Below are 22160 nucleotides of genomic sequence, written 5' to 3' on the forward strand. Positions count from 1 at the left end.
GAAAGCAGTGGTTAGGTAGCTCACTGCAACTTGTGTCTGCTCTTAAAAAGAGAATTACTGGCTTTGTTTTGAAAGATGGCCAAGTTGAACTGCTATTTATGCTGGCAGTATGTTTTTCAGAGAGAATGTAGTTGTGTAAGCACATTATATACAACCCCCCCACACACATACCATGGATTCCCTGTATAAAGTGAGGAGCCTCCATTAATTTAAGTAGAGCCATCTGAGGGACTAAGCCTTAATATCATCTTATCTCTCACTGTTAGTACTTGAACTATGCATGTGCTCAAGTGAACTTGGCCTGAATGCTTTCTCTCATATTTATTATGTCAATCCTTCACTTGCTATTTATTAGGAAATAAATACCTTATCACTAGCTGAACTATCAGAGTACACAACCCAAACCATTCTAAGATACTTAAAAGGAAGTGGATTTCATTTTATCCATCTTTGAAGTTGCTTTTTCAGGATTTCTGCTTGGTTAGAAGTGCAGGTGCATATCAGGGTGTTGTTTTTTTTTTCCTTTACACTGGATAAATAAGTCAGAAAATGCAGTTTCTTAAAGTATGCTAGCATTTCTTCTCTGTGGTATGGTACAGAGCAGAAGGTAACAAGGTAGAGATGTCTGAAAGTAAAGGTGCCATGCAGTCCTTGAATTCAGAGCCTTTTTGTTGGGGAGGGAAAGAGATACCTGAGTATCTATGCAGTTTTTTGCAGCAGTGCATGTATTGTGTTGACCATCTCTGACCAAAAGCCATGTGGCATAGAGCCAAACAAATAAATGTAGACTCTTTGAATTCATTTTCAGGTCAGAGTGATACATATTAAGTTCATGGCTACAGGAACTATACAGCCCTATCACTCCTGGTGTTTTGCACAATTTTTGTGAGGGAAGGAAGGCATCTCCTGAGGGCAACATATTAAACATAAAATCTTCCTGGGGAATGGGAGAAGTAAGAAAGTCTAATGAGAACATAATAATGCTTTCTGTCTTTGACCCATAATCTGCTGGGAGGATGTCAGTGTTGAGAGATGGGGAGGTAGCATAAAAAGTTCATTTGCTGCACATAGATGCTGTCAGAGTCAGAAGAGGTTCACTCCGTTCTTGTGAGCTCCACCAAGTCTTTAGCTTTAGTTATACAGCCAGACTCCCTATCCTTCACCTGCAGGTAGTGTGTTAGGGGCTTTACAGATACAAACTGGGAAGACTTTGCTAAGTTCTTCAGTTTAGAGGAAAAAAACCAAACAACAACAACAAAAAAAACCAACCAAAAAACCACAACAGGATGTCTTTTTCCTAATGGTGTCTTCACTTATGCACTTTCCTTCTCAGTATTTTATAGTGTTTGCAAAGATTTCTTGACCCTGTCAAACAGCCTCCAGGAAATGGGTTAGGGATATGGTTACAGAAACTTCTTACTCAGCAGAGTAAGAAATCACAGCTCCATCTAGTGCAGCAGCCAGCTGAACAGTGTGGCTGGCACAGAGCTGCTCCTTCAGTCTTTTTAACACTGAAGAAAGGCACAAGGCTGCTGCCCATAGGGACCCCAGTGCTTCCCTTCCCTGGCTAGCACCTGCATGTGGCAGGGTGGAGAGCTGAGTCTTGGGCCTTCTCAAACTGACAAACCCTGTGTTGTCTTTCTTCAGGAGAGGGGTGACAAAAGTCTTAGTTTTTCTAGTTTTACTCCTGATTATCTAACTTGAGGTTTATTTACTGCTGTGATGGAATATAAACTCAGATCAGTAGCTATTTTCTTCATTCAGTTTTTTTCTCTTGTTAGCTTAGAAGGAAAATGTGCTTGCTGCAATACCCCTGATCCAAGCAGGACACTTGAGCCATAGCACTGATACCAAAATGCCAAGCTCTTAACATCTACATCCGTCATTTGGAATTTGGTGTAACTGACAACTCACAAATCTTGAAATACAAATCAGAGCTAGTGAGGAAAACAGGTGAGCAGATGTGTCTGAGTGAGGAGCAGCTGGGGGGTGAGCAAACCCTGTAAACGCTAGTCATGGTTGCCAGTTGGTGTTTAGCTGTCCTAGGTTCATCAGCACTCATGCTTCCAGATTTCTGCTCTCTATAAACTTGTTCAAAGCCCAAACTTTCTTGAATGGCCCTGTCTATATGAAAAGACACAAAATACCTTTAGAAAACATCTCCTGCAAAGATATTAAGTTCTGGTTCTTTAGCCAGAAAAGAAGTTGCTGAGGGGAGGCAGAGTATAATGGTCTTCAGGTGCTAAAAGGCTGCTGCAGCACAGAAGGGAATATAATCTTTTCTGACCAGGCTGTACAAGGAGAGCAGCTATGGCATAGACTGCCTGAGGAGACTGTCAAGTATCTGTCACTAGAAGGCTTTCAGAATAGATTAGATGAGTCTGTGAGAAATAACAAACTCAGGTACGGGTGATCCTGCCTTGGGATGTGAGCATGGGCTGTGATCTTGTGAGTTCCCTCCAGCTCTGTGCAATTCTGTTGCATTTGCTCAGGCTTCTCCTCCAGCTGGAACAGCTGTGTCTTGTTCTGAAACATCAACAACAATAAAACTGCTTAAGGAAGAAAAACAAAACAACAAAAAAAACAAAGGAGAAAAAATACTGGAAAATATATTTCAGGAATTCAGCTCAGGATTTCTCACACATGGAAGAAAGCTCATTTGGTAGATGTATCTCTCAGATGCTCTATAACAGTGCTATGGCAGGGAGTAGGAACCATGTAGCCGGTCGTTTGTTGCTTTGTCTGTTTGTTTTGTACTTTGTTGTGTTTTTTTTTAGCCTGAGATGTATATTTTAAGTGTGGAGTATAAAGAAATGGGGAGAAGGAGCAGCACTACCTACTCATTTATCCCTTCTCTCAATTGTTTTTTGATTCAAGCAATACATTATTCATATTTGCAACTGCAGGATGAAGCATCTTTCAGATATGGTCAAAATGAAGGTGAGAAGTTTCTGTGCACTTAGAATGAGACGGGGGCTGAGGCACTGAATAACTATGGGCATTTTTTTCCCTTATTAAATCAAGCTAACAACTGTGTGTTGATCCTTTCACAAATTCTGGTTTAAGAGCTAGAAGATGAAATGCAAATCCAGTTGGCTGTATTCACTGACCTCAGCCTTGGCCTGACCAGCCCTTTCCAAGAACATTCTCTCTGGGCCACTGAGAGGTGGTGCTATGTGCAGCTCCAAGAGGCTGTCATTCCAGTCCTTATGGCTGTTTCTAAAACTGACACTCTGTTCATGTGCCACAAACTGTTCTCTATAAGGAGAGATTAAATAGTCTGGGACTCTGTTCATCCTTGAGAAGAGAGAGCTGGGCAAGGTTGTGAGATGAGGAGCAGCATGAAGGAGGTTAATTATAAACAGGAATTTGCTGGTTTTCACAAATTCAAATTCTACACAGCATTAAACTGGATGTTGTTAGATGCTGTAGAGGTCAAGTATAAAGGAAAAAGCCAGTTGAGTGTACATGAATCCCATAAACCACAGATCCTGGAAGCTGGCAAAGTGTTCAGTGGGATGTTCTTAATTTATTTCATCAGCATCACATTATCAAAGTAAAGAAATTGGAGGAGAGGCACTGCTGGTCTGACTTGAAATCTGGAGGGAGCTGGTAATTTTAGGACTAGGAAGCTCAAGTTCCTCACTGTTTTAAAAGCATCCTTTTCATTGTGGGCAGCTCTTGGTACTTCCATTGTTCTAAACAAAAATCTATTTTGTCATAGCTCTGCTAATCTCAAAATACATTGGAATCTGCAAATTTTCCCAAGTACTAATTCTTTCTGCACTGTTTTCTCTGCCTACATGGCATTTGAATAGTGAGGGTGTGGGTCATCAATCTATGTGTGGGCAAACAATGGAAGGCACAGCCTGGGGGAAATCCAGGCAGCCTCTCATTTAAAACTAAATGAAATGGGTAGGAAAACAAATATGCAGATGCAGAGAATTTGGCCACGGTATTGAGAAGCTCTGGGATTTCCCATTCAGTAATTGGCTGGAATACCAGATTTTGGGACTAGAAATACTAGCTTCTGTTTGCTGTGGTTGTCATCCTGTTCAGAGAATAGATGCAGGAATGTGAGCTCAAGAGATACTGCAGCTCAAGAGTTGCCATGGATATTATGAAAACGTGCCAGAAAATCATTAGACCTCAGTCCAGCAACACTGTGGATTTCCAGCCCTTCATCATATGGCACAGATGCTCCCTTTGGGCTGAGTAAACCAATCTGCTGTTACAGCAGATGGACCCTTTGGAATACATCAACAAGGGCTGTGGTGTTCCTGCAGCCTGAAGGCATGGGTTGATTAATCTTGTCCACTTCATTCATGCAGTGGGACAAACTGTTTTGCAGTGTTAGTCACAGAGAAGAAAATTCCAGTTCCAGGAGTTCTTGCACTCTGTGTGTATGGAAAAAGGTAAGATCTGGTGTGGTTTCCTGTTCCAGCTCCTCCAAACTCCAAAGAAAAGTGCTTAGGAGGCACTGCAGTTGGGAAAGCTTGTGCCAGGTGTTGTAAGCCTGGCCTCATTTTCCTCTGACTTGACACCTCTGATGGAAAAAGTCTCATTTGTCTCTCAAGATGGTGTTAGACAAATGATTGCTTTTTAAGTCCTCAAAGCTCATCACAAGGACTCGGTATTTAAATTGACCAGAGGCAAAGAAAACTCTGTTAAGGAGCCTGAAATTTAAAATAATTTGATATTTCAGCCAGCACTGAAGTAGCTTGTAACTCTTGACTTTTTGGTAGTAAAGTTTGTATGACTGGTGATAGGGTTAAGGCAGATGCAGAAGCATGGTGTGTTACACCCATTGTGATGATGTTGAAAGTTTAAGCAGTATTTGTGCTTGTGTGTATGAGACTAGGTAGTCTTGGGATTCAGAAGGCAATTTATGTGTAGATCCCATCATTATTCATAAATGATGTGTGAGAGTGGTCAGACCCTGCTTTCCTTTAGGATCAGGTTTGCATTAATGCATAGATAAATGCATGCATTGCTCTGCTTGTCTACAACAGCTGGGGTACTTAAACTGATTGCTGCAGTTCTTGTTGATTTTGTGCTGATGAAGCTTTGACTGAGTTGTCCTACTTTCACTTGGCTGGTACCCTGCCCTCTCTATAGTGAACACTGACCGCACTTGTCAAGGACAACTCTGGGAACTTGAGTTTCCTTAAGTGACCTGGGGAAGGGAGGAGGGGAGAGAAGGAGGGGAAAGGTACATGCTGAATCCACCTTGGCAGATGGATGGATGGTGCACCTGGCAGGACATCCAGAGATCTGCAATGAGGAACCCAGACCTGACCTCAGATACTTTCTTATGAATCCTGGCAGTGTTTCATCTCTGTAGCATCAGCAGGCAGACACAAGCTCATAGTGGTATTGCCATCCTTATTAAAACAAGATTCATCTGCAAATTCCATATCTCATAGCATATACAAATGGAGAGAGCAGGGTGTGGAATACATAGTAATCACTGCAGTGGGATTGGTGTTAACAGTTTACCTCATTAGGGAGAAGCACACTGAGTTGATTCATGAGTTTGCTTCCATGCACTACTCAAGTTGTGGAGCACAAATAACATCTTTAGTTCTTATCCTTTTATTCCTACTCATGTTTTATCTGTAAAAATTCTTTATAACATTCTCTAAGCAAATTAGCTTAAAGTATTCTTTTTCTTGCTAAATAGAGTTGACCTTTTAAATCCTGCTTTATACCTACTTCCTTTGTAGATTCCATTAGATTTTACTATCAATACATACTTGTAAGTTTTTTTAATATATTTTTTTACTTTTTCCTCCTTTTCTTTTAGTACTGAATTTAACTTTCCTTCATCTGTTGTACTGTCAAAAAGGGCCTTTGGGAAATTAATAACTATTGCAAGTGAAGAATGTTAGGATAAACCAATGAAAGCACAGTCTCTTTTTGCGTTTCCCAAGTTTCCTCTAAGGTTTAATGTATGCCCTGCAGCAGTAGCCGAACTTTGTATGGTATTTCCATCCTGCTCCCCCCAAAGTTGGCCATGCAAATGAGAAAATATCCTAGCTAATTATGCCCAGTGAGTTTTAATTTTATTTATTACAGTCCCAGGCTGGGATTGAAAAAGCAAACACATAATATTGCAGTCACCCCCATTTAAATACCTGCAGTGCATTGGAGAAGCAACTTTAAAAAAAGGCAACAGAAAATCAGGCACTCGTTCTTTTCATTCTCTGTAGTATTGTTATTTTCAGTATATATTTTTTCTGCAGATATTACAATTATTCTGTAGTCTAGATTATTTTCTCTATGTGAAAAATCCTCTTAAATTTTCTGTTCTTGGTTTTACAGCAATAAATTGGATGTTTTTAGATCACACTTCTTGAATTTGTGTAGTGGTCAAAACTGGGTCCGGTTCAACACATAAGAAGGGATGTCATCTGTCCTCTTTTAAAACATTTCTGATTTTGGATAAATGCCAAAGTATATCTGAATGTTGCCTGCCTGTATCTCCATCATCAGCCAAAAAAACCAAAGCATTTAAACTGCAACCTTCAGATGCTAGGATACCTGAATCTTTTTTTCTAGAATTGCTCCATTAAATGCTGCATACAGGAGGGGCTGTCCTGGCTAGTTAGAGGGTTCTGATAGTCCAGGTTCTTTGATAGTCCTTTGATCTTTTGTGTCCTCCTTAAAAGCTCACTTCAGACCTGGGAGTGATGGTTTTGCCCCTCACCTTTTGTCTCTTTGCCAGTGTCAAATGTAGGCTCCAGTGGACATGTTTACAAATGGCACAGTGCACACTGGAGCTCCAGGTGGCCTTTCAGTTTCCATTGTAATGAAAGAAATTGTGGACCCCTTTTCAAAAACTTTTTCTTTTCTCACACTTGCCTTGGTACTTTGTGAAACACTGACAATTTGCTTTGTGTTTATGCAGTAAAAATTACATTCCATTGCATTTATTTTTCATCCAGTTCTTAAAAAAAAATTGGTGTTTTTTTTCCTTTTTCTGTGTGCTGAAAACAGAGCAAAACAGTGGAAATAGTGATGTGGAAATGGAAAGGGAAAAATATCCTAAACCCAAACTATGTTGCATGACAGGGAAGGAAAAGGTGAAAAAGGTATCTTAATTCCTTGTAAAGATCAATATACTGTGGGAGAAATAGTATTAGAAATAGAGGAATACATCATGTTCTGTGAGAGAGAAGAACCTCTTGGGTCCTTCCCAGATGGACCTACATCACAAATGAGAGTTGCTAACTAATGTAATTGAACCATTGTAGGTAGTTCGTTTTGGAGTGTGAGTCTTGGAAACCCCTTCAATAGGGTGAATGGGCAGGATGCAGAAAAACTGAGCAAAAGTTAAAAAATCCAAACCCACAAGCACCCAAAATCTGGGCATTGGAATTAAAATCCTCAGTTCAGAAGACCATCCCCACATCTTCTTGTCTCTATTCTAATATTTAAATTTAGCCAGATAATGCAGGTAATGACAGAATTTTTCTCTCTGGCAGTTTAAGGGCTGAGTGACAGTGAAGTGTAATAAAACCATGCAGAAGAATTTTCTGCTCTTGGACTGATATATGAGCTTTGCACTGTCAGATGAGCTCAGTCTGTGGTAGTTATAGGCCAAAAATATGTACAAAGCAGTGTCTCTACATAGGCTGGAGGATACTACCTTTAATGAGGGGGCAGTTTTCTGTCCTTTCTCTCATCTCTATTCAGATTGTTTGGACTATGCCATAAGTCAGTTTTGCCTGTCCTGCCTTAATTTGAAGGTTTTTTGTTTTCGCTGACTTTGTTTCATACATGCAAGACCAGCTGCTAAAACTCATCTGTAGAAATGTTGTGTTTTACAGCAAAACAAAGACAGATTCTTAAGATTCATCTGCCACACTCACATCACTGCATCTGAATTGGAGACAGATTGTGTTTTAATTTAGTCTTTTGTTTAGTCTTGTTCTTTTTCTGAATGAGACCCAGTGGAGAATAAAAGGCAGGTTGAATGTTGATAAGAGGTTATTTAAATAGTTTTTGGAGCCTGACTTAAGTGTGCAGTTAAGTTTCTGGGGTACCTGAATAGAGTTTGTCCCCTTTGATATTCCTTTAGTCAAAATTCATGGGCTGTGCAACCTCATGGTATATGAAGGCCAGCTTCGTGGATGCATGTAGGATATAATATCCTGTCCTTGTTTGTTTGATTGATTTTTGCAGATGGCTTTCCTGCTTTTGCTTTGTAAAATGATGAGTTCTAAACAGAACAGCTGTCTGTACACGATGGTTTATTTGTTTCCCTTTTTTCATTTTCAAATTTATTTATATAAAATCATTTCTGCTGATGCCAAGCCGAACTGTCAGCACATTTACCCCTATTAAAAATGTAGGTGTTCTAACAACAAAGCAATCAAACCTTAAAAAAAAATTGCTTTTATATAAGGCATAGATAACAGGCTCTTTTCACGCAGATCCCAGCACAGCCTCCTCCCACAGCTCTGTCCCAGCCCCGTGCCTGAGGGCACTTGGCATCAATGTTTAGGTCTAAATGTACATCTCGCAGTGGTATGCAAGTGCAGAGCCTGAGAACCAAGGTGGCCAACAATGGAAAGAATAATATATTATGAAAGTTCAAGCATCAAGTTTTGCAAATCTCTGAAAGATGAAAAACATACCTTTGTGATAAATTATTAAAATGACAAAGATTCTTTTCTCTCTAATTTTTTTTTTTTTACATCTACTGACTGTGATAGAGTAAATAGCTTCCATTATGAAAAAGAAAAATCATCTTTGTTCACATTACTCTTTTTCTGTTTGTACTCCATGACTTCTCATAATAAATTTATAGAAGAAAAAAGAAAACTAAACTATGCAACAACAACTTCAGTGTTCTAAAGTTACAAGAAGAGAGAGAAGTTAGGTGGTGTGATGAGGAGGAACGAATATGTGCTGAGAAAAAACAAAGATCTGGAGAGTGTTAGCTCTTTGGCAGCCTCTCTTAACGTTGCTGTTACTCACTTTTTCTTCCTTCCTCCCTTTGGTTCTGTTAGTTCTCTTTTCTCACTGTAATTAAGGAGACCTAGCCCACTATTTTGACACAAACAGGCATCCAGGGGCAAATAAGAGTGGTGTGTATTCCTGTGGTAGTTTATTTTCTAATGCTCTCTGATCTTAATTTATTTTCCCTTAGTAAATCCCTGAAGTTGTCTCTGTAGTCGCACGGGTGCATTTCTCTACAAAATGCTTGTCCAGTCTCCTCTTTGAACACCTTTGAACATTGCAAAATAAGTTTGTACAATGAATTTCACAGATTTACAGCTCAGCAGAGCAGGACAAAATTCCATGTAGTTACAATTGGCCTCAATCTACTGTGTTGAGTGGAAATAGACCATTTTACCAAAGCAAAGTATAGGCTTTTACAGTAACACCATGAGTTTCATCAGACATACATGCCTACTATATGAAGCCATCCCTGTTATTGGTATGTTTTGTTAATTATACACAAAATAGACACAACACATAAAATAGGAAAACATGCTTGACATAAAATGAATTTGAGATAATATTTAGGCAAATGCTTTCTTAAGAGAAAAACTAAAAAAATTTCATGTGTTTTCATGTTATGGCATTGTTAAGTGTTAGGGACTTGCTGGTTGTCTCAAAATCGTATCGACATATGCAGATTGGCAGTCTTAATATTGAGATTGGGTGTTCCTTTTTTGTTTTGCTCTCTGACAGTCTCTTTTTTCCCCACTTTATTTAGGAAGAACAGAAAGTGGTGCAGGCAGGATGTGTTGTGCTGACTATAACACAATCTGAGAGGTGCTTATTGAAAGTACCGGGTTTATTTCTAGTCAAGTGTAGCATCAAATGTGTAGAACTCCTTCAGCCTTCCCTCTTGAATAATTTTGTCATTGTTATTTCTTCATCATTCCTATCAAAGGGCCAAATTTTGCCCTCCAGTGTCTATGCAGTTTGTCCTTTGAATTCAAAGGAAGCACACATACAGTTTTGAAGGTTAATGTTTCATCTAAGGACAGTGAATGCTTTTGTGCAGGCTCTGCATATTGCTCACTGAGATGGCTAAGGTGTGTGTTTTCCAGCTGGGCTGAAGGGGGGAAAATTCTATTTGCTTCATTTATTTTTTTGTAAGGTTCATTCACCATGATATATCCTATGAATTAATCTAGAATCTGGAAGATCAGAGTCCCTGGTCTGGCACAAATTTTTTTAGGCAAATCATGACATCTCAAAGTGTCCCATTTATGATCCTCACAAAAAAACTGAGTCTAGCTGTTTGTTCTTTTCAATTGCAAATAGGTCAGGAGTTGCCTGCCACAAGTTTTGTGTATGAAACCTTCTGCAATACCACTACCATTTTTGCTAAAATTACTTTATTCTACTAGAATGCAATATGAATTTGTATTTTAAATTATATGTACTTAAATCCTTCAATGTGAGGATCCAGGACAGCTAGCAAATGGAACAACCTGTAATTTATCTATGCCTTGGTTAATTTTAATCATAGCTATTTCTTAATTTTGAGTTCTCTGACAATTAGGCTAAATTGTAGTTCTAATGAAGACAACACTGCTCAGCTAGAATGAGATTATGGTAATTATTAGAGTTGCAGAGAAATTTTTTCATAAGCTCTTGAAAGGATTAGTTATCTGACCAAAAACAAGATCAATGCAGTTGGTGCTAATTAAAGCAAATAGACTAAGGAATAAAAAAGGTTTAATTCTGAATTTATGAATACCATTAAAAGCTTACGTGGCTAGTTTGTCTTACATGTTGTACATTGTTGGAGGACGAAAAAGTGTCTGCATTTGTAAGACAAGTAGAAATGAGAAGTGACCTTCAACTTTGTGAAGTCTTTAAAAGGAAACTGTTTTAAGGGAATAAATGTGGCTAAGCCTCTGATATGAGCCTTTGGCAAACTATAAATGACTAGTAATTAGCTTTCCTGCATTGGGTTAATAAAATATAGCTTGAAAGAGGCAGAAAACATTTGTCCATTACAGTGATGATGTAACTTATGATAACAGCACAGTACTGTTCATTTTACTTCTCCAAAGAACTTTATTAACATCAGATGTTTCTTGTCACCAGCATCCCTGTGATGTGAATATAACTACTGCTGTGCAGGTAACATAAATGTATTTCACCAAACAGCAGGTAGAAGTAAAGGCAATGTGCTGAGGGCAAGAGCAGGCACAACCAAAGCACGAATATGAGCAATGTGTGCTCTTACAGGCAAAATTCATTTATATCACCATAGAGCTGTTGAACCACTGTGCTTCTGCAGCCTCTGGGATGAATTGGGATGAATCTGTTGGGGAGCTGCTGATTCAGGAGAGCTGGTGCAGTCCTGCAGAGTGTAGCTGGGTGCAGATCACATCAGGCAGTCCTGCATGTGCCATCCTGTAAGCTGCTCTTGCTTTCTTCAGCGTTGACCCAGAGCCTCTAAATCTCTCTTCTTCATTACCAAGAGGAGCTGCAGCAGCAGAGGAGCTGACTGGACTGTCATTGTGCCAGCAGAGTGGTAGGCTCTGTTAGCTGATTTCCCACCATACCAATAGAAGCCAAAATATCATTGTTTCTCAGACATCCTGCTGTGTAATGATGTGGCAAAACCAACTGTTTCTTTCTTAGTTTCTTTCTCAGTTTCAGAAAAAAAGGTGTTCTCCACAGCACTGAAAAAAGGAGCAGGAAAACCAAGCATCCATTTCCCATTCTCTTTCCTCATGTTCTATTTTAGACCAATGATTAATAAAAGCAATAAAAATTATTTTTATAAGACCACTATATCTTATAATTATTTTAACAGATGTCACAGATAGTTATAAATAACATACTGTCTTCTTTATATATTCTTATTTGAATAATAAATAATGACTATAATAATTGAGTAAGCATTAATAAAATTATTAAATCACATTAATATTTTTATATTATCTCTATAATTTTATGTACAATGTTAGGAATAGTGATCAAGTAAAACTGAGTTCTAGAACAAATCTCAGACTCACACAGACAAGTACGTATATGTGTGCAGGCACTTGCATATAGCATGTTGAAGGGAAGAGGTTAGTCTGACAGGTCTCTCTATACAATGCAAAAACATTTCCTAAGGATGAGATGAAGTGCAATAAAATAATGTCTTCAGCTACTACAAATGTAGGTAGCCTCTGTGACATCATTACTAACACCACTGAATGATCTGGTCCATAAAAAGGATTTTGAAGCTCAATTTATGGCAAAGAAAACTCTAATGGAGTGCTGGTGTGTAAGAGAGAAATTGGTTGTCTGCTTTCTATCCACCCACCCATCACAATTGAATCAGTGGTATAAACAAGTTACTCATTTTTCAAAGGTCAAACATACAGTGTAAGAGATTATCTAATATGTAGTTAGAGGAATAAAAAGGAAAGAAAAGGCAAACAATGGAACAAACTCCATTTCCATTTAGACTGGTGTGACTTTGTTGTGCTGCCTGTGTTTACAGCACTGTAGTTCAGACCAGCATTTACTTCTTTTCCTGGAGATAGAATTTATCTCCTACAGCTTTTATTTCTCTTCACTCCCAAGCTGCACGCTGTTGTGCCTCTGTCTGCTTTCTCTAATTTGCTTCACAATAATACTTCAGAGGCACAATGACTAAAGTGAGGGGAAGAAGAAGGAATACAGAACTCAAAATTTAAGCATATTTTTCCACTCCCTTCTGTGATTTTCCTGCTGTTTGTGTTTTTGTTACCACAAATGTAACTCAGCCTAATTTTGATAACAATGATGCTTGTTTAATCAGAAAACAGGGGATTCTCCTTTGAAACAAGATTTTTATAGCATTTTCACCTGTTACTTGTTCTTCTCTGTGCTCAGAAAGTTTGTGACACACTAATTGTGAAGAAGTGGAGCACAAGTGAAATGTTTTTTATTGAGAATTGTCTTTACCTACTTGCTGGATACATAAAATGTTTTTCTCGTCAGTGCTTGCATTTGAAGTGAATCACATCTGAGACGCATAATTATTTCAGGTTTTATATACTGATTCAGCACTAGGAAAGTCTTGGCTGAATGAGGAGTTGAGACAATTTTAGAAGCATTTTTATCAGCATGTTATTTTTAAATTAATGTTTTTCATTAATTACATTTTTAAAAACTCTCTTCAATTAGATGTTTACCTAACTACTGTGAACATGGAGGAAAATGTTCTCAGTCCTGGACCACCTTTTACTGCGATTGTAATAATACAGGCTACACGGGAGCTACCTGCCATAACTGTAAGTAAACCCACACATGAAGTGTTTTCTACTACAACTTGTATGTCATGGTGCACATAAACTAGAGAGAAGCTTTGTGAGAGGTCACGTAGTATTATAGGAAGTAGCGTGTCCTGACATGGTTCAAACAGGTTAAGAATTGGGCTGGGAGTGCACAGCAATCCATTTGCAAATATACATGTTTCCTGACAGATATTTTGGAGAAAACAAAGCTAGATGTTAATTAATTTTCCACATTTTTTTCCCTCACATTATTCATTGATATGGAGAATATTAATTTGTTACATACACATTGTAGACATATATTGGTCATAAGACAGTTTAATTTACCTGGTTGAACTGGGTGATTTTATTCTGTGTTTGGGCCTGTACATCAATTTTGGCACCATGAGCTTCCTTTCAGATTAGCTGAAAGTTCATGTTTCAATAATCCAGTTTTCAACAGTTCATAGTTTTGGAATTTTGCTGAACTATTATTTGGGCTGCTGCTATTAGCAAGGATACAGTATCTGAAACAGTGGCAGTATATGAAGTATTCAGCTACTAAATCCACAGCCAAATGGATCTTAAGGTGTTTTAAAGGGTGGTTGTTTTTATTTGTTTGTTTTGGGGGTTTCTTGTGTGGTTTTTTGGTGTTTGTTTTGTTTTTTTAAGAATCAAACATTAGAGGTACAGCATGCTGAGAATTCTAATAAAAAATAGAGAGAGGGAAAGCCGAAACAAAGGCTGCTCATACAGCTGACTAAAATGGTAAACAGTTAGAAAATGAAGGTAAGCTTCCTGCTCCATCACTGTAAATAATTCAATAACAAAAGAGTAAGAATAGCCATTCCAGGAATACAACTATAACCACTCTAGGTGTTTGATGAGCTCTTGGATGGCAGATCAGATAAGAGTGGTGAGATACGTGCTTTTTTAATCTGTGAAGGTAAAAAGCCGAAGAGAAGAAAAGGTACTTTGTGGTTTGAAGCTGAGAATATTGTCAGCCATACTGTAATTCTGGAGACTTTAATGGTTTGCTAATCAACAGTGAACACATTTTGTGGCGTGGGGTCTGCAGCTGATGGGAGACGCTTTTGAGATGTCTATTCATAAATTTGTCACCTGAACTGTGCATTATAAGCACAAAGGAAGCCAAGAGTTTGATGCAGAAATCATGCTAAGCCAGGGAATGAAAATGGGAAGAAAAATGCTGAGTTTATGGTTTTGAAAACAGGGTTTAATTTTTGTCCAATATTTTTTCATTCCGAAAGGCATCAGCCCTCTTCAAAGCCTCCAAACCCAACCCAAAGTGCATGCAATTATTGAGACCATAGCAGAGTATTTATAGAAGCTGATGGCCGGTATAAAACTAGATTGCCAAATTGGTTGGTGAGAAGAGAGAGGCTCCTTGAGGAAGGAGCAGGTCATCCCTGTTGGCCATCAAAGGCAATAAGGGATGCTAACCTTTAGGCTGCTCTGTGCTGTTGTAGCTTGAGGCCTGAGTCTCACTCTGTGCCAGCTCAATCTGACTTGTTTTCAAAGGAGATCATCTCATTACTGCAGAGGATGAATTCATGACTAGTTTTCCCCACAGATATCTGCATGAAGCTAGTGAAGGCTCCTGTGCCTGTGCTTTCAGACACATACCTAGCTCCAGTTATTTAAGGATCATTGATTTAAAAACTACTCTGAAAAGTTTCTCAGAAAGATCAGTTAAGACTTTCCAGCAGATCAATTTCAGAGAACTGAAAGATCAGTTAAGACTTTCCAGCAGATCAAGCTGTGCACACAGTGAGGTTCAGCTATTCAGCTGCTCATCTTATTTACAACCATATTATCAACAGCTTATTTGATTCCATCTGGATTGTAGAGGCAGCTTCCCTGTAAGCCAAGCAATGCTAATGAACAGCAATATTAGTCTGGAGAAATGCATTTGTGTGCTTGCAGTATGTGATGAAACCCTTTCAAAAGTGGTGGGCAAATGCAGACTGTTGATAAAAAACCTGCAGAACAAGAGACTTTATCACTTTCAGCTGATAGGGGTTGACCTAGAAGAGTACTTTGTAGCAGAAGAATGAAAGCTGCAGATCTGATCAGAGAGTTAACTCCTCAATGTACAGGCAACCCCTCCAATCATGTAGTTCAGTGTAGTTATATCAAAGTAAAACAAATAATTTCTTGAGGTCTGAAACATTATCACAACAGATTTGATTTTTACTTCAACGTTGAGGCTGACAGGCCTGAAACTGAACTTGTACCACTTCGGAGAGGTTATTTCTGTTATTAAACTGCCCTTCAGACCCAAGTCCATGCAGCCACAGTGGAAAGATTTAACTGGCAAACTGCTGCAAGTCAAACATAATGTGAATAATTTCATTGTCAGCTGAATTTCTTTTCTGTTTGAGTTGTACCAGTGTGGGTTTTTTTACTCTTTTTGGTGTGATGTTTGTAAGAGGTGAGTGCCACTGGTTGAACAACATAAAGTATCTGTCCCGTGTCATGCTTTCAGGAAGAACTGCATGACATGCATCTGCAAACCAGAACTAATTGATTTATGTTTTACCAGCTCAGACAGAGTGACGTTACTGTTTTGAGAACTGAGATCTGAATATAAGTCGTTCCTAACTTACTGTCATAATCCGTAAAGTGTTGAAATACATGTTGTGGCTGACACATAAGCAGTCTTCCAAATACTGATGGACCACACTGGATCCTGCTGTGAGGAACAGCTAACAATACAGACTATCTATCCCTGCTCCGAAGAGTTTACAGTTAAATTTCTGAGGGGAAAAAACATGCCAGCACAGGTGATAGAGTGCCAGAAAGTCTTCATCAGCATCACAGGTGGCAGTTTCAATCTACCAGGCACATAATTATTGCTAGGCTTTCTTGTAGGCAAAAAGTCATAAGGTAGAGATTAAAAAGAGGAAGAAATTGAATGCTTACAGGCATGAAGCAGTGACGTGGGAGAAAGCAATAATGTGCTTATTTGAAAAATATAAGGCTATGGCCAGAGGAATTTGACATTTTTGACAGGGCAAATGTCAGAGTCCTGACAGGTGGATGATAGGGAATATGACACGAAAAGCAAGAAGAAATTGTTGCATTTGATGCAACAGCAGGAAAGTAGACAGTGGCAAGCAAGAACAGTAAGATGGTAGAAGACACAGCTGGGACAACATTTGCATGACCAGTTTCAGATACGTGGGACAAGATTTTGCCTGTCATGATTGAAAATGGGTATATTTGAAATTCAAGACATGGATGAAGCAGAAGCGCACATCTCAAGGTACGCTTGAAGAGCCAGCTGGGTCTAGACATGGCCTTAATAGAATCTTCCCAGAGGCAGTCACTTTTCTGCAAACCTCATGTATCCTTCTGCTCACTCAAAATCCCTTCTGATCCTGAAAGCTCCTGAAGTGTCACAAGTGTGGCAATCTACCAGATCCAGATGAGGATCCACACCCAGAAGGATATAGGGTCATGTCCCATCTGTGGTAGAAAAGGTTCATTCTGAAGTCTCATCTGGTCCTGCCCATGTTCTCTTCTATGAATTTAGCTGTAAATACAATTAAAATAGCGATAAAACCCATTGGTGTTTTCTGGGCCTTAGTAACCTATGGGAAGAATCTGAATGCTTTCTTAACAGGTTGTTTCTTTCTTGCTAAGCTAATTGCCTCATGTGTAAGTCCATTTTTCCATTTAGTAACAGTTAATCCTCCTTCACAAGCTGCTATATTTGAAATATTATCAACACCCTCCAAGTATTTTTGCTTTGTGTTTGTTTGTTTGTTTCAATGGGAAAGAGGATTTAGATTTACCTCTCATCATTCCAGCCACCAGTGCAACTCACATCTTCATGCTAGCTGGTCACAGCACTGCTTAGCAATGGTGTTTTCACCTCTGGGCTGTCGGTAGCTGTGAGACTCCAAAGTACGTGCTACTGCCTTGCTGGCACAAACACATGCAGACATGTAGTTTGCTGGGAAATGTAGAACTTGTGCTGGCTGTCCCTGGGTAGCCATTTCACTGCCCACAGTTTTAGGAAGCTAGGACTCATGGAATAACCCTGTAGGATATTAAGTCAATGGTAGGTGAGTTACATTTGCTCATGTATGAGTTTTGTTGTACCTTAGTTTCTCCACCTCGATTGAGAATAAAATCCAATTTGCAGGTGTTTTAGAAGGTGTGTGATCTGCATTGTCAACTGAAATGGTATGGATTCTTTCCTTTGAAACTACTGTTTGCTTGAGGATACCATCTACTTTTGAGTCTGTAAAATGGATGGTTTTGCTTTTTGGTTTATCTTTTCAACATGCTTCACAGAGCTTGCATTTAAAGAGGAGAGGTTGGAAGATTACCTCAGCTCTGAAGCCTTTCTAGTGGTAGATACTTTCCTAGTTTCTACAGTATGGTGGGTAGCCACTGATCCATCAGGTGTAGCCTGATATATCCCAGATGGGTGGGAGAGGATCCTCTATGTAATCACACGTGTGAACCGTAGCAAAATAGATAATGTAATCTCTGGTTTCTGTTTTCCTATTTTAGAAAGAAACACTGGTGTTAGTACATAGCTTGAAAAAAAGGCCTGAGTGGGATTCAGCTCATCTATTTTTTACTGCCTGATACTATGACAACTAATCTAAGGTAGTGGTCTGCTCTCTATATATAACAGTGCAAGCTGATTTCAGAACTTGACTAATCTCACTATGAGATAGGGTGTTCATGGTAAATTCATGGACCACCTCTGAAACATGCCAGTGTCTGTTGTCTAAAAAGGGAGGCTGTCTTAGACAAACAATAGGCAACTGAAGCTAGGTCAGAATTACAGAGGTGTGAATATATATACAGAGAGACAGAGAAACAGGAGAGGAATTACAGATGTATATATATGCAAAATACTCGTAATTGAATGGTCATAGTTTAAAATCTGCATAGTTATCTCATACTATTAATTCTCTTTGTAATTATCATGTGAGAGTGAAAGCAGTAGACCAGTGTAAAATGGCCCTGAGATACATACAAAATGTTCTAACTTCATTGCAAGGTAATGATTAGTAATCTCCTCTTTCTGTGAGTTATGTTGGTGCCTTAGAAAGTCTCATCTTCCCCTTCTGTATTTCTGTTACTTTTATATATGATAGTTTTCAGGTGGCCTCTAGTCTTGGGTATAACTTTTTTATTTTGAAGAGTATTTTGAACATTGATATAAAAGATGATGAGAAATATAAAATAATGGTTTTATTCATCATGTTCTAGGGATGTCAACATATCCCAAAGCTTTGCAAGGTGATAATTAACAGAAGGTAATTTAATTCTGGATATTTGCTTTGTTGTGTGATTTATCTTGCGCATACAGACATGTGTCTTATTGGCCCAGGTAATTGCTGGAGGAAAGATCCATCCAATAATGGAAATGTCGTGTAGTTGTTGATATGTTGTAAACTTAACATAACTTCGGGCTTTGAAAATGTGTTTTTTTAATATTAATATGCTTACTGCATATATAATTTTTGTTCTGAAAAGCTTAATGTAGCTTTAGCCAGATAGTTAGCAGTTCTGGAGCTGCATCTTAAAGCCCCATCCTTGGTTTTGGTAATTCTCCCATGTTCCAAGGTAAGGAGATGCTGATACAGTTTGTTAGCTGGGAAATGGGGTTCAGAGAGTTTCGGTTTGCCAGGTGTCTAACAGTGGTCATATAATGTCCCAAGTAGCAAATATTTTCTGAGATTCTTGGAATAGATTTTTTTCATGTGTATTTAAACATTTTGGTGTTCTTTGACTAAACAAAACACGTTTAATATTCATATCAAGACTTCAGTACTGTACTTGGTGTTCCTGCATATTTTTGTTCTCACCATGCTTATGAATTTTCATTGTTTATTTTGTAATAAGGTATTGTCTTATTAATGCTTTCCCTTCCCTTTGTGTATCTGTAAATTTTACACCTGCGTTTCTCAGCATTGTTAATTTAAAAAATGTTTTTCTCTTTGTCTAACATTTCCTTATAATAACACAGAAAATATTCTGCTTTGGGACTTCACTGCAGAACAGAGTATGTGGGGGACTCACTCCCTTTTGAAGCCTGTCTGTGTCAGATCTGACCATTACCACAGGGATGGTGGTGCTTTCAAGAGCAAGGCTGAAACACCATGTTTTGCACCACATCCTTCAATTTTTGATCACTTGTTTTCCTCCAACACTGCTCTTAAAATGGTGTAGATCTCCCTGGCTGCTTTCTTGCAGCAGCAGGACTTGCATGTCACCCTGCAGCAGCACCAGGCAGGGGCAGCTGGGGTATGTGACTGACACAGAAGCCTTCAAACCTCAGCAGGGAAGCAACAGGGGAGGATGGGCTGACAGGACCTTTTGTACCTCAGCTGGGGGGAATCTTAGCGTGGAAGGTAGGAAATTGTCTAATCCCCAAGTGTGATGGAAGGATCCCTCCTGAACATCCATTTAGGTGACGTTGTGGTAAAATTAATTTTAAAGCTATCTATGGAAGTAACCCATTCTTTATCAGATGAAGAAATACATATTTTAGAAAAGAAAAAAGCCATCTGTCATCCAAGCACATCACAAGAGAGACTACATTATTCTGTCTACAGCAGAGCTGTCAAAATCCAGTTTTCGAGAGTAGAAATTTCATTTTCTGGCATTTAAAAAGACAATTGTATTATAAGGGCAAGAATGACGATCGTCCCCAGAGTTCATTGCTGGTATTAATCCCTGTGTTTTTGGAATGAGAAGAGAAGAAGAAACCCCCATTGCATGTTACATTTTTTTTTTAGAAAAATGCTTGATTGGACCGTTCTTACTCAGTCTGTAAGAACAAATCTGTCAGGTGTGAGGTGTACAAGCAAAGGGTGAAACAGTCATCTCCAATCTGCCTCCAGGAGCTCTGAGCATTTTGGTGAGAATGCTTAATTCGGTGTCAACATTTGTGCACATCAACTTGTGCGTGGCAACAAGGTCAGTCCAGGGCTGGTTGCAGATCCAAACTAAATCCCCAGCTCTTAGTGGCCTTTCCAGTACATGAGTTTTCACCTTAGAATACAATAATAATAATTGTTAAACAGGTTGTTACTATTGTTTTAATCTAAGATGCAAAGAATTACAAAACAAATGAGTCCCAAGTGATCTGGCAGTAAGTATTCCATCTACAATTTTTCATGACTGTGAACTTGTTAGAGGTGATAAGAGCAACATGCATCTCTCTGCCACGTTTTCGTTAGGGTGTGGACAGTGACATCACCGCCCAGTCAAATCAAGAATTAAAATTCTTTGTTTCTTTAATGTGTTTTATTTATTATTTCACTATAAAATGTTACCTCCCCCCTGAGAAATTGAAAATTGTCAGCTACATTTATTAGATTATGAAAATCCAATCGAGAAACAGCAATACTACAGAATTCAATTTGGTAATCCTAACTAGTACAGCTCAAATTCTGAATCTTCAGTTCAGAGTATTTGCAATGATATATGCATGATCAATTTTCAAAGTAATTGGAAGTATAATAGGAAAGAAATACTGGGAATTTTAATATTTACTTTTAATTCCAATTTTTGAGGGAATTAGTTATCTTTGTGTCCATTAAATTTGAAAAGGACAGAGCCCTCTGAAATAAAGAACAACAACCAAACTGCTTTTGATTTGGAGTTTACTCTCTTGGTTGTATCTATCTCAGTAGTGTATTGCTAGGTGGAGGAAACAAGTGGTTTGCTTGCCTGGTGGTCTTATCAGTAGTAAAACTGACATCTGGGTATCACTGTAACCTTTGCAGTGACTCCAACAGCCAGAATTATTGTAAATGTGGGTAGGGTGTGCTTGCTGCTGGGTGAATAACAGGTTCATGCATCAACTGAAGGGGGTCCCTGGGGTTTATTTGTAGAAGTTCAAGACTTTGCAGAAGGAACAATCTGGGGTTTTTTTAGCTGAAATGGAACTGGAGGTAAAAAGTGAAAGTGGCCAAGGGGTCTGAGAGAGAAGAGATTTCCTAAGTTAGGAACATGGGGGCAAAGGAAACAGGTTTGTTAAGTACTCAGGAAAACTGAGGCCACTTAAAGGCTTACCTGCCAAGGAGCTCCACAACAAAATATCAAGTGTGTCCTTAATAAGGACTAGCATGCAAACTCCAGATGAACTGGCTGGGGCAAAAGTAAGATTGGAAGTCAAATGTCAATATGGTAGTGAAAAACTGAATAAACAGGTGGTGTTATTGGCAGTGAAGGAAGTTTGACTTTGCAAATGTTTGTGCTCATCCATGTGCTGTTAAAGGTTTCAGCTACTGCAGTGATACAGTCTCTTCTGGTTTAAGGACTGTAATTAAAACAGTTGGATTAACAGGTTCAAGAGACTTTGAAGAGCTGAACAGTGATGAAACCGCTTGTATTTAAAACTTGTCAGGCTCTCACAGCCTGTTGAGTCAAAGCTGAAGTTTCAGTTTCAGAGTCAAGCTAAGAAGGACCCCAGACCTGACTGCAGGGTGTAGAAAGCTACTGTGTGTGCTCTGACTAACCAACTGTGTCTTGAGGCAGGAATTAGAAAATTTAATTCTGTAGTTGATTTTACACAAAAGGTCAAAATAGGTTATAATAACATTGAAATAGCTTCATGCCTTTCTGACATTGCAGTCTGAATCATGGATCCATAGACTGAACCTTGATCAATCAAAGTGTGTATTTATAGTTTTGCCAGGATGCTTCTGTAGGGGTGTAGTGTGTGTGGCTTGAAAAAATATAGAATATGTGTGTTTCAGAGCTGTAATGTTGATTTTTGAGCTTATGAATCTTTATATCCCAGAGATACAAGAGAACATGTAGAATTGCCATGATATTGATGTGTCTGGGGGTACAGTGTTTATTTTATAAATGCTGATACAAAGTGCTTTTACCTGCCATACCTGCCTGTGAGGTCCAAGCCATATT

The 22160-nt window shown here is 38.8% G+C and overlaps 1 protein-coding gene across 1 annotated transcript in view; it reads left to right on the forward strand.

Annotated features, from left to right (window-relative positions):
• CNTNAP5 (contactin associated protein-like 5) overlaps window positions 1–22160 on the forward strand; it is a 193692-nt gene that overhangs the window by 82644 nt on the left and 88888 nt on the right. Inside the window, exon 11 of the mRNA XM_009996233.1 lies at window positions 13144–13250. Coding sequence (XP_009994535.1) covers window positions 13144–13250 — 107 coding nt within the window. The remainder of the gene's footprint in view (window positions 1–13143; window positions 13251–22160) is intronic.

Source organism: Chaetura pelagica, unplaced genomic scaffold (assembly GCF_000747805.2).
Source record: "Chaetura pelagica isolate M959 unplaced genomic scaffold, ChaPel_1.0 scaffold3, whole genome shotgun sequence".
NCBI classification, from domain to species: domain Eukaryota; kingdom Metazoa; phylum Chordata; class Aves; order Apodiformes; family Apodidae; genus Chaetura; species Chaetura pelagica.